Raw genomic sequence first — 13,240 nt, forward strand, 5'->3', positions numbered from 1 at the left:
TATTGGGTCAAATTCCACCCCGGGACAGCCATGCACAATGCCTGTGGAAGTCAAGGGAGCCGTGTGTGCATATACAAGATCTGTATTTGGCTGTGTTATGTTTATTTGCCAAGGTTCTTTTAGCTCACGCTGCTCTTGAGTGTTTGCCCAAAGCTTGGCAGAGTCTCTGGATGAATCTGAATGAAACACATGTGTTAATACATGTTATTGCACAAAGCCTCAGTAGGAACTTTTTGTACTTAAACAGAATAACATCTCTGCTTCTTTTCTTGGGGCATGTTAAACTGTTAACACATGCCCATAAACTCCAGTGATGGCATTGGGATTCAATGTGTGCGTGCAGATGGCAGAATTGATCCCAGATGTAGCTGCACTAATGGGAGGATTCTAGTTATGTGGGGTACTCACTCAGATTTGAGGCCATACCACCTTGAGCTTTTATTATTATTATTTGTATTGCACTAGCATCTACAGGCCATAACCAAGATGGGGTTCCACTGTGCATACATATAATAAGAGACCACACCAGTCTTTGCCCTGAAAAGCTTAATCTAAATAGACAAGACAGGCAAAGGTCTGCAGGAATAAAGGCACGGAGAGAGTCCGTGTATAGCCTATAGCAGCGGTTCTCAACCCAGCTGACTGCCCAGTGCCACAGGGTCCAAGCTGCCTGGCTGGGTAGGGGGTAGCACGGCGGGGTTGGGGACACTGGCTGGCCCCACTTGGCGGGCTCTGGGGCTGCCAGCCCCGCAAAGGGTCTGGCGGGCTCTGGGGCTGCTGATCTGGCCGGCCCCACAGAGAGTCCGGGGTTGGTGTTGGGGCTGCTAGCTGGCCCTGGGGTCGGGGTCCAGGCTGCTGCCCCAGCCCTGTGTTGGGGCTGCTGCCTGGCCCCGCACAACAGGGCCCAGGGTCCCTGCCACCAGGCTCCCCCGCCCAAGGCTCCACTCCTGCCCCCACTTTGTAGAGGGGTCTCTGGGTGGGAGGCGCTGGGCATAGGGCATGTGGGGGGTGTCTGAGGGCAGCGTGCTGTGGTTCTCAATCTATGGCCCAGGTAACACGTTGTAGGCTGCATATGCGACCCACAATGATAAATTGGTCAAGAACCACTGGCTTATAGTCTGTTGCAGAACCGGCATTGGAACCCAGTTCCTCTGAGAACCAGGCCTCTGCTTTACCAGAAGGTCATCCTAACTCTGTTTGAAACTTTCAGTTTCTGGGTCAATACAGGTGTAAAGGGACCTCTTGCTGCAGCACCTGGGTCTTCCCTGGAGGTGTTAGCAATATAGCAATACAGCAGGTTGCTCTTTTCCTTCTGAGTCAGTATGCGCCAATGGGGGTAGGAGTCCCTGAGCGGATGGAGGGGCTGTTTTTTCCGATGAGGTGTAACCCTGGCATTCTGATCATCCCGGGTCATTAACAACTCCATGGTATTTTCCATGAGTAGGAATATTACTGAGCCTGGTGCCCTGGCCAAATCCCAGCTTAGATAATTGGCATTTCACTTGGCTACGTTGTCCTTCACTTCCAGCTGCAAAACGTTGCCTTGTGTTTGCTTCAGCGTTGACTGAAGTGAGTGAGGTTAAGGGGAAATCTCACCTCAGCCTTAATTGCGGAGCTGCAAGTTGCAGAGCCAGGTATATTTTCAAGGGAGGTTCTGTTCTGCAAAGCAACTCTGTGAAAATGGCAACTTAGGGGCGGGGGGTGTTCTGAATGATTCTGTCTCCAAAAATTGCTCAATGTACTGGTTTTGCGGGGGGGGGAGATGGGAAGGTGTTTTCTGTCCGCTTTGCAGAGTCAGCCTGACCTCTGTGAGTCAAGTCTGAGCATATCCCTCTTTGCAGGTCATTGTCAGTGACAAAGGAGCCAGAGGTCCAGTCCTGGCCTGGCTTCCATCTGTGCAACCCCACGGCTGTTAACAGGGAGATGTGGTTGATTGGAGCTTAGTAAACGATTCTGTTGATACACAAGCGCCCTCTCCTATCGCTGTGCTGGCTCTGCTATATTAACGGGAGTAAGCAGAAGGGAGTCTGAATCCACCCAGAGGGAGCAGATCTGCTGAGGAAAAGGGACTAGTTCCTCCACAGCTGGACAGAAAATACTCTCTTGCTCCTGAAAATTTCAGTGAAAACAGATTTTGTTGTTTTCATTGCAATTTTCTGTGGAAAACTTTGACCTGACCCCCCCACCCCCCGAAATAGCAAATGTTAAAAATGGACCACCTCTGAGGAGAGCAGATGCCTTTTGGAAAAACCATTGTCCAAAATCCAATTGTTTGTCCTAAAAAAAAAAAAAAAAAAAGGTGAACGGAAAAGTTTCCAACCAGTTCTGATTTTTCACATAGTCCTTTTCCAGAGATAAAGAGCATTTTTAAGCCACAGATACCTTAGAGGAGCTGCAGAGCTTCACCACGCCAGCAGCAGGCATTCTACATGCCAAAAGCTGACCCAGGCAGGCTGCCTCCTGAGGTGCTGGAAGGACGGCCCAGCACAGTTCTTTCCAGGTGCAGCTTGAACTCTCCATGCTGTCCGCCTTGGATTGTCAGGCTGCCTGACTTTCTTGCAGATGGTAGGGGCCTGGCCATCTCCCAGCCCCCCTTTGGAGTATGTAACATCCCAGCCAGCATGCCAATCATCTTACGATCCAGAAAGCAGACTGCAGGTTCCATGCAGGTGTCGGACAGCTACTATCTTTGCTGACGCACTGGGGATTTCAGAGCTGGAAGCGTAAGGCTCTGTAGCTTGAACTGAAGAGCCAAGACACTCTAGTTGGGGCTGCGACAGACTCAGTCCTCTGTGGATTGGCACTGAGAGGGATACGTCGGGCATGCTACATGATCCATCTAGCCCAGTATCCTGTCTTCTGACAGTGGCCAATGCCAGGTACTTCAGAGGGAACGAACGGAACAGGTAATCATCAAGTGATCCATTCCCCGTTGCCCATTCCCAGCTTCTGGCAAACAAATGCTAGGGAAACCATCCCTGTCCATCCTGGCTAATAGCCATTGATGGGCCTGTTCTCCATGAACTTACCTAGTTATTTTTTGAACCCTGTTAGTGTCTTGGCCTTCACCACATCCTCTGGCAGAGAGTTCCACGGGTTGACTGTGCATTGTATGAAGAAATACTGCCTTATGTTTGTTTTAAATCTGCTGCCTGTTAATTTTATTTGATGATCCCCTTATTCCTGGGTTACGAGAAGGGGTAAATAACACTTCCTTATTTACTTTGTCCACACCAGTCATGATTTCATAGACCTCTATCGTATCCCCCCTCAGTTGTCTCTTTTCCAAGCTGAAAAGTCCAGTCTTATTAATTTCAGCATATCCTCATTCTCCTTAAACCCTGGACTCCTTTGCTGCTGCATCCCAAGCCCCTGAGTCACAGCCAGGACTCTAATGAACATCAGATCTTTGCATAACGTCCCTTGTTTTGCGGTGACATCGGGCCAGGGCTGGGCCCTCAGCTTCTGGAGCTTGCAGCTGTGAGCGTAGGCAGCGCTTGATGACCCCTTCGCAATCACGACCCATGTTTTTATAAACGAATAGGAACACACTTTTCTGGATCTCTGCTTAGCCAGGGGAGGGTGCGTTGTCAGATAAGCAGTTGGTAAAGATTTGGGACCTGCTTAAGCAGAGGGAGAATTAAACCAGAGAACATTTAGGCAGAGGGGAGCCAAGCCTGGCACTGGGGGATCTAGCTGTACGTGCAACACCACAAACTTTCTGCACATGCTGTATGAAAACTTCTTAAAAAAAAAAAATGAATGGAAAGGAACATGGAAGATCCCTGCAAATGCCAGGAGTGGCTGTCAGAATCTCCCTGCTGGCTTGGCTGGCCCTGCTCAGGACACGATGTACTCTAGCCCCGAGGTAATGGTCTTGTGTTGTGTTGTGTGTAAAACAGAGGGAGATCCTAGCTCACTCTCCTCTCTGCTTAGCTCAACTGAGCTGAATATTCAGGGCCAAATCCTCAGCGGGTGCAACTTGACGGTTGACTTGAGTGGTGCTGCACTGATTTACACCCACTGAGGATCGGGCCCCAGGAGTTCAGCTTTCGTTATCAGCTAATGTTTCTGAGAGCCGGCTCCTTCCCGCTGTATCTGAGCGGGGCAGAGACGGAATTAGTGCTTCAAGTTCAAGAGGTAGAGGAAAAGCCTGGTAGGGTGGTTTCTAATCTCTGTCCCTGGCACTGCTGTGTTTCTTCAGCACCCGAAATCCAGTGCAAAGAGTATTGGTACTGCACCCTCCACCTTGCCCTTTACAGGTGTATGGTTTATTGAGCAACCTGTACAGGTGGACAGGGCCAGCCCGAGGCCAGAGTTATCTATCCATCTATCTGCCCCTCCCTCTCGGTCTCTCTGGATGAAGGTTAGGTTACCTAATCTGGCTCAGACGCCTGTCGCTGTACTATCTGAATCCTATAAAGACATTTAGGCAACATCATTTCTGTTGTTAGTGGATCACAACCCAGCTGCCTCCATTTCCATCCTCGTCCCATGCTGAATGAAGTGCGGTGATGCTGAGCGGCACTCTAGCTTCGTTAACGGGGGAAGTGCTGGGGGGCTGCACTGTGCTCTGAAGGTGGCTGGATCAGGCTCCACCTGATCCTTGGGAGTAGTGAGTTTGACACTGCAGGACCCTCCCTCTGCCCAGAATGTCCTACTCCCAAGCCTTGATCCACTTCTCCAATTCAGCCAAAGAAGGAGGTGTAGGGACACCAGAGCAAGGGCTGCCTTGGAATACATACCACCACTGTAGGTGTCAGACTATGAGCCGTTCCTGTCAGCTCCTCTGAACTTTATCCACTGGGCCAGTCTTGCCATAAAGGGTCCCTAGCCCAATCGGTACCAAGCTCCTCTTCACTGAGAGGCCCTTCCTTCCGAATTACTGCCTATCCTGGAAGAGAGTGTCAGGATTCTTATCCCCCTTGAATCTGATGGCAGAAGGCATAACCCTGGACGGTCAAACAAAGCTGACCTATGTCAATAGGAGTGTAGCAGGTTTCACTCAGAGGCCAGCATGCCTATTGGGCAGGCCATGGCTTGACAGTCCTTCCACCCTGTAGTGAGTTGCACTCAGGTCTGCAGGCTGTGGCTTGTCAATTTCCCAGTGCTCAGGAGTTCTCCCAGACAGATGTAGGGAGAGTGAGAAGTAGGGGAACCCAGGCCACCTCCCCACCAGGGCCAATGGGGGAGAGACCTGGAATGTCTTGATCACCTCTTCCTGGTGCACCTGACCAGCCTCTCTGAGGTGCTCTCTCTTGCTTTCTCAGCAGTCTCAGCCTGCTTTCCTCAAGCCAGGAGTCCCCAATCAGTCCCAGCAGCTCAGTCAGTTAACTGAGCGTTCATGAGCCCTCCAGAGGGAGGGATAGCATAGTGGTTTGAGCATTGACCTGCTAAAAACCCACGGTTGTGAGTTCAATCCTTGAGGGGGCCATTTAGGGATGTGTGGCAAAAATTGGGGATTGGTCCTGCTTTGAGGAGGGGGTTGGACTAGATGATCTCCTGAGGTCCCTTCCAGCCCTGATATTTTATGATTCTCTTAGTGTCCAGTTATTCTCCCTCAGTGGGGAGGGGAAAGGGTCCTGCCTGGTTGAGTTTTATCCCCCAGTCCAGACCCTCTCTTGTGGATCGCTTTGTCCCCAGAAGATGCAAACTGCATACCTCCTGTTAGCCCGCTTCTCCTTCACTTTCCCTCCCTGCTTGACTGGAGTCCCCTTCTGTGCAGATCCTCTACTTGGAGCATAATCTGCTGCTTCCGAGGGGCGGGGCCCTTTTGGCCCGGCACTGCTCGATCACTCCCTTAGTCTCCGTGTGGGGTCTGTAAACGCCATCGCAAGGAATAGTTATACAGACTAGAGCCATGATCCTACAAAGACTTGTATGCAATCATGCAAAGACTTTATACTTGCAAGCAGTCCTGTTTAGCTCAATGGGGGCTACTCCTATGTTTAAAGTTAAACTCAGGGTATGTAAATCTTTGCAGGATCAGGTCCTTAGACTCTTTTTGAAAGAACCATGTAGGAGAGAGAGAGATGGTAGCAACAGCACAAAGCCCTATCTCGCAATAGGCGTAATAAAAGAAATTCCCAACATAATTGAGACACAACAATCACTGTGTGTGAAATCTATACACTTTTCAGGGCAGGGACTGCCTTTATTTCTCTGTTTGCTACAGCAGTGCTAAACAAATAATTGACTAATACTGTGAACCTGGTTTATTCAAGGAAACTGAGATCTTAAATGGTTACATTCTTGTTTTTAAAGAGAAAAAAGACTGCGTTGTACTTCCCATTTGGTTTTGTTATTAGGGCTGGTTTGAAGCCAGTTCAATAGGAGATCTGTAATAATTGGAGGTGTTTTTCTCTCCTGGGTCTTGGCATTAGTTCTTTCTTGGTTGGTTTGGGGTTTTTTCCACTGTGTACTTCTCCTGTAGGAAATCTGTGAGGGGAAAAGAAGGGGTGAAAAAGAAATGTCTCAAAACCATATGACTCTTTTTCAAATCCTAGTAAGGGATCTGGACTGGCTCCCCAAGCCCCCACCCTCTCCGGTGCTGCTTTTACTATGGAACAAATGTATCCCAGATGTAAATGCAATGAACCTGATCTGGTGATCTCTAGCACTTCAGGGGAGTGACTCCTGATTTACATCCGTTTAAAACAAAGGAGGAGGACATCCAAAGACTGAGAGTTCCTGAAGTCAGTGGGGTTACAGCAGAGATGAAGGTGGCCCATTATGAAACACCAGTGGATTATTACAGATTTTATATGAAATCTGCTTCGAATTAGCCCTGATAACAAAGACCAGTGCAGTTTTGGGATGCATTGGCATCACATCTGGGGACAGGGATGGGATAGATCCTCCTCTGATGCATTACGCTTGGAATATTCATTCAGCCCTGGGCGTCTCGTTACCAGAAAGATATTGATGGTCTGGAGGGAGTTCTGTGGAATGCGACGAAGATAGGAAAGGAGCTGGAAGGAGTGAGGACAGATTTAAAGAGCTACATCTGTGCAGCTTGGCCAAGTGATGGCTAAGCCAGGGTACATAAGAATAGTCTGCAGATATTGGAATGATGTGAGCGAGCACTAAGCTGTGGAGGGACTGCTTACCATGACTCAGGAAACAATGAGACAAAATGGAAAACTGACAGCGAGATCTGTGAAGCTTTGGAGTTTGTCTCCCAGGGGGAAAGGGAAAAGGTCCATCACCTGGGACATTTAAAATTAGATTGGCCCAAACACTGCAGCCCTGATCCTGCAATGAGATGCATGCAGGTGGATTCTGTGCTAGTGAGGAGCCCCACTGGTTTCAGTGTGGGACCATGTGGCTGCAGAGATTTGAGAGTGCAGAGTCAATCATGGTATTGGGATCTAATAAGTAGACAGAAGGGGGAAGCCCTGCATCAAGTAGGAGATGGACTAGGTACCTATTCATAGAGCCACAGATCCATAGCCAGAAGGGGCCACTCTGATCATCTATCTGGGTCTTTTCCATCTCAAAGTTCTTTTGGTTCTAGGATCTCTGAGCTCAGGGAAACATCAGGAGGGAGAGGTCAGCAGGAGAGGGGCTGGGTATTTTTTTAGCTGTTTTTTAACGTACATCTCATTGGTGAATTGGGCTGTCCAGTGTTGCACAGCAAACACATACAAAGCAGAGAGTGGGTCGATTTTTCCAAGAGCATCAGACTTTTCCTATTGTAGAAGATCTGGGCCTTAGCCACCATAACTCAATCCAGGGATGAACTGCCCCAAAGTTCAGGGGACCTCTGTGGGTCAGAGGTTTGGGTTTGTGCTCATCTCTGGGTATTACAGCCAAGCTTTAGAAAACTATTCCTTTAGTATTATGTTAGTAGTATTGTTTGTACTGCATGTGAGGGTGCCAGCAAGGGAATGGGGCCCCATACCAGTAGGCATTGTTCAACCCCACACAGCTAAAAAGACAGTGCCCGCTCAGAAAGCCTTTGACCCCATGATCTGAATGGCAGCATGGATTCTCCCGGCCCTGCCTCCCTTCCTCCCCAGAGATCAGTCAACTCTGGAGTCCTGGCTCAGGCTTGGTCTAGCAAAAAGCACCCATGCTATGGAACAGCCTCCTTTCCGGGGACAGGCAGTGGTGGTTCCTTCTCTTCTTTACAAGCGATTCTGTCTGTGTTTGTAGGTTCGCTGCACACGGGCCGGAGTTCTCCACCCCCGGGGAGTGTTCCTGAAGAACAGCAGCAGATTGCTCGGCAGGGCTCCTACACCAGTATTAACAGTGAAGGGGAGTTCATCCCTGAGACTATGGACCAGAATGTAAGTGGAGCTGAGTATCGCCAGCATTAGGCAAATCAGATCGTTACAACCCCCAGGGCAAGCTCCATTACTCCAGAGCTGGAGCAGTGGAGAGTTACTAGGTGTTGACCTGTGACCCAGGACCTGATCCAGTAGGGGCAAGCAGAGTTTATATTTTATGTGCAAGGTTGCTTTTAGTGATGTAAGACGCTGAAACGCAAGTCAGAGGACATTTCAACTTGGCAACAGGCTGAGGTCTAAGCAAGGCCTAGTAGAAAGTTTAGCTTAGGACAACTGCTTGACCTGAGGTTATAAGATTTTTTGCAATACGTAGCATGTGATAAGCAAGTACCTCACAGAAGCTTATAGGCCACTGGGGGCATATGTAACCATGGAGAAACCACACTTACATATCCAAACCATTAGGAAATATATGGTGCAAATAGCTTTTGCTAGCAATCAGAACCTTAATTATGGGCCCCCAGAATGACACACATGGGCCAGGGGCTGAGACAATGTGAGAGCATCCCAGTCCGTTCCCTGTGATTGCAGAGCGGGTAGAAGTGCTGAGCTGTCCTCCCTGCTTCCCACATCCGGGTTAGCTCCAGCTATGGTTCCTGGCCCCACTATTTTCAACTGTAGTGAAACTGGAGGGGAAAGCAACTTATGCCCCACTCCTTCCCTCTCCATTTGCTCTACCCCAATCCTGCAAGTTTCCCCATGCAGATGGATCCTGGGGCCCAAGTGAAGTCAATGGGACGGTCTGTGGGTGCTCGCATGGAGCACCTCACAGGGTCAGGGCCTTAGAGCCCTGCAAACTGAAAACGCAGCCCTGGTGAGCACTGGACACGTGGGAGGGATGCGGTGCTGCCCTTTCTTATCACGCGTTCTGGACAACGTTCACAATGTCAAGAAGGGGATAAAAGCCTTAAAAAATAGGCTGCTCTTACTCTGCCACCAAAGAGGATGTAGGGGAAGAAGTGTGTCTGCTGCGTTATCGTGGCCCTTGCTAGCAACACAGACGGGAAGGCTGGGCCAGGGTTTCCATGACAAAGTTATGTTTTCAGAGGTTTGTTATATGGCCATTAATAAACTGAACACTCCCTCTGGAGGAGCCTTGGCAGCAGCTGAGCGCAGATGTCTTGTGCACCTAGCAGCCAAATGCTGGGCTTGGACTATTTGTAAATGGTTTCTGAGCTGCATTCATTAGGGTTAGATAAAGCGAAGGGAGGCGCTAGATCCTCAGCACATGCAAGTCGGCATGTGGCCATTGACTTTAATTTATGCCTGATTTATGCCAGCTGAGGATCTGGCCCCATGCTTTCACTGCTTAGCTGAGGACTTCTAGGTTCTAGTCTTGGCTCTCACTAGCAGTGTACAGTGGACTGGCCACTGCCCCTCTCCCACCTCCCTGACCCCCAAGAGGTGGCTGCACTCTAGTGACTTGGCTACCTGTAGCTGTTCCCCCCAGGGCCAGCCCAGGAGACATGGGGGTTGTAACTCCGGGGGAAGCTGGCCTACTAGTGGTGGGAGTTTGGGGATCCAGGGAATGACAGACCGCACACTCAGCTGCTGCTGGGGTCTTTCCCGTTGCTCTCCACTGACCTTCTGTGGCCATCACGTGGGGTGGCAACTATGGGCCCCAAGGGATGGAGATCTCCTCGTTGGCTGGATTGCTGCAATGCATCAGTCTTTGGGGTAGAAGTGTGAAGAGGGAGAAGTTACGGTTTCCACTGGGACTCTCCTACCCAAACAAATGAGTGTTGCTATGGCAGCCAGTTAAATAGCTGTAACCATAGAAACATCACAGAGACAGAGAAGCACACTCTAGTACCCTGAGCATAGCACAGGGAGTGAGGATCTCCTTGGCTTCTAATCCCGGCTCCAAGCCTGCTATACTCCATGGCTCTGGCCAAGTTCCTCCTCGGAAAGCTGGGCTTAGCACCGACCCCACAGGGGTGCTGTGGGGTGTCAGTTAATTGTTAGTTGTGAAGTGTCTTGTAGATGAAAAGGGCTAAGTGGGATTGTTGTTATAACACCGTTGGGTGGCATGGGGAAAACGCCATGGTAGTGGAAGTGTGGGTAGCCTTGTGGTTCCCTATGCCACCTAGGAGAACAACTCTGTTGTTTCAGAGTAACAGCTGTGTTAGTCTGTATTCGCAAAAAGAAAAAACTCTGTTAACAATCAGATATAATTAACACAGTCTAGTAAAATGTGTCATCCAGGAGCCCACACAATTACAGCATTTATTGACTTGCTGAGCTGGGGAGAGCAGAGTAAATTCCTTGATCTAACCTCCTTGTTAGCCCTTTACCAACAGAGGTGAAGAGCGGGCTTGTGGTTAAAGGTAGCGACCAGGCAGTCAGGAGGCCAGAGTTCTATTCCTGGGTGTGCCCCAGGTTAACAGGTGGCCTTGGGCAAGTCTCGTATGCCCTGGCTTTCAAAAGCACTGAAAATGTGGAGCTGACTCTGTGCACATTCAGAACTCAGGACATTAGCCTCCGTGCCTCGATTTCCCTATAGGTAAATAATAATTGAGAAGAAAAAGAGTCCATCCCTACTGTGTCAGAGGATATAAAGAATTTGTTTGCAAAATGCTTTGAGATCCCCTATTGAACGGGGTAACAGATGTACAGGGCCTGACCCTCCACTGCTGGAAGTCACTGATTTACACCTGCTGAGGATCTGGAGGATTGTCGAAGCCAGACTATTAGGATTTTCCGATTCAGGGTTTACAGCACGTTGTGTCAATGTTTTCCCTTTTCCTTGCTGTCCAAAGATGCTTGAACCTTTCATCAGCCCTGATGAGTCACTCTCTGGGAGCTGCCAGTCCCTGGACAGATCTATAGACAGGTAAGTCAGATACATCACCGTGGGCTTGCCTGCATAAATAAAACCACCACCCCTTCCTATGCAAGTGTCTGAAGGAGGGAAAGGAACTGTTTAAGATGTCCTGCGGGGGTTATGACTAGGAGGAATGGGCCGCACCTAAGCAAAGTGAAATTTAGACTGAATACCAAGAAATAAATCTTAACAGGAGAGAGCCGTTAGCCTGCGGAATAGTCTACCTCTGGAAGTTATGGAAGCACCATGCATTGAGTCATGTAATACTGGACTGGGCAAAGGATGGATGGGAACAGTCCTGCACTAGCAAGGGATTAGATAACCTATCTGACCTTTTCCCTGTCCAGTTTCTCTGATTCTTGGAGGATCTTTTTCCCCTTTCATCCCTCTGGATTTCTATATCACTGGATCGATAATGCCTTAGCTGCTCCCTATTTCCGCTCTACCCATAGTGTATGTTCTCAATTGAGCCTGGTAAATTGAGCAGACAGACATCCACACCTCCACAGGTGCTAAGGATACCAGAGGAAAAACAACTAAGCTCCTCTGCAAGAAGCAACTAAGACACATTGTGCTAAGTGACTACAGGTCAATCTTTAGTGCTGCCAGTTAAATCCAGACCTGCCAGTGCATTTGTGACAGCAAACTTTCCCCAGTGCAGGTTAGTGTCTCAGATACAATGTCTTTTTCTTTTGGGAAGCCATTTATTTTCCTTATCACTGATTTTCTTTCTTCCCCCATTGCTGTTTTGACTATATTATACTAGCATCGCATTAGAGCAGGTTCGATTTGTATAGATCCGATCCTTACGTGCACTCCAACTTTGCACATTTCATCTCTCTCAGTCCAACACTCCATTGCCTTTTTGTGCCTTGTAATAATTTCCACTCACACAATCACTCTTCATCAAATGTACATGAAACGTGGGCTCCCTTCCTCCCAGCCCATCCGCTCCTCCTTGATTTTGCAGTGAAGTCTAAATAGCGTTCACCTGGAATAACAGCACAGTGAACACAGCCCAGTTGCTCCTCCGAACCCTTAGAGTGACCTAGGGCCTGATCCAAAGTCCAGTGGAGACTCCCATCAACTTCAGTGGGCTTTGGGTCAGGCCATACTCAGTTAAACTCCACACCACCCTTACTCAGTTCACTGAGTCTAAGGGCGTCTGAGCTGGTGCAGCTTGCATGGTGCAGGGACAGAAGGGAGCAGCACTTCAAGGAATGCAGCTAACAGGAGGGTGTAGGAAGGTGTCTGTTAAAGCAGATCATCTGGCTCCTTTATACTCGCATATTGGCAAGCTGGTGCAAATAAGACGTAAGGTGCTTGGCTCCTTTAGGATCTCCTTTAATTTGGCCCAGGGACTTCTGTGAGGAACGGCTGCAGAACTGGACCCTTCACTAGGTGCTGCAGATGTTATTTCCAATTGTCTGGTATTGGCCGAGAGGACAGCCTGCACGTGTGGGCAAAAAGAGTAGAAAATTGAAACGTGGGGGCTCTTTCTGTGGGTTACCCAATTCTGTGCCAGCATGTTCTGTACATTAACACCTGACCAGCTCCAGCTGTGCCGGCCCACCTGTCTTTGAGTTAGGAGAGAGCAAAGGCCGGTGTAAAGACTCTTCTCCAAACAGCCGAACCTGTCCTTGTTAGAGCCCCATAACTCAAAGCCATCTTGTCTCAGTTCCTTCCAGGTAACTTCACCTCAGAGGGATTTTTTCTGAGGACCTTATGAGGCTGTCCAAAATAAGGTTTAGAATGAAAACTCAGTCTGAACTCAGCAGTCACCACTGATCAAAGTCCCAATACGCTGTCATTCTGCATCGCCTTTTTTACATCAACTGTACCTCAAACTGCTTCATGGAGCTGTAATCTGTTCCCCCCCGCTAGCCATATCAGCTGCTCCGTTATCTCGCCTGGGATCAATATCCGGCTGAGAGAGTAAACATTTTTACAGTTATAGAGCAAATACTTTAAAGGAGGGTAATGTGCATAATGCAAATCAACACTACACAACATTGTGAGTAAAAATTAGAATGATATAAAATTAACATGTCACATGTTAAATGGATTCAGAAGTGTCTAAAGAATCGTCATCAAGTGAGTCTGTTTCCAGTGGGCTCCTGCAGGG

The 13,240-nt window shown here is 48.9% G+C and overlaps 1 protein-coding gene across 3 annotated transcripts in view; it reads left to right on the top strand.

Moving 5' to 3' along the window:
• Positions 1 to 13,240, top strand: part of LOC311517250 (mitogen-activated protein kinase kinase kinase 3-like) — a 122,031-nt gene that overhangs the window by 87,858 nt on the left and 20,933 nt on the right. For all 3 annotated transcript variants that reach the window (XM_084621955.1, XM_084621956.1, XM_084621957.1), the window contains 2 exons: positions 8,158 to 8,291; positions 11,051 to 11,124. In XM_084621955.1, the coding sequence (XP_084478081.1) occupies positions 8,158 to 8,291; positions 11,051 to 11,124 (208 nt within the window). The remainder of the gene's footprint in view (positions 1 to 8,157; positions 8,292 to 11,050; positions 11,125 to 13,240) is intronic.

Source organism: Lepidochelys olivacea, assembly GCF_965140295.1.
Source record: "Lepidochelys olivacea isolate rLepOli2 genome assembly, chromosome: 2".
NCBI lineage: Eukaryota > Metazoa > Chordata > Testudines > Cheloniidae > Lepidochelys > Lepidochelys olivacea.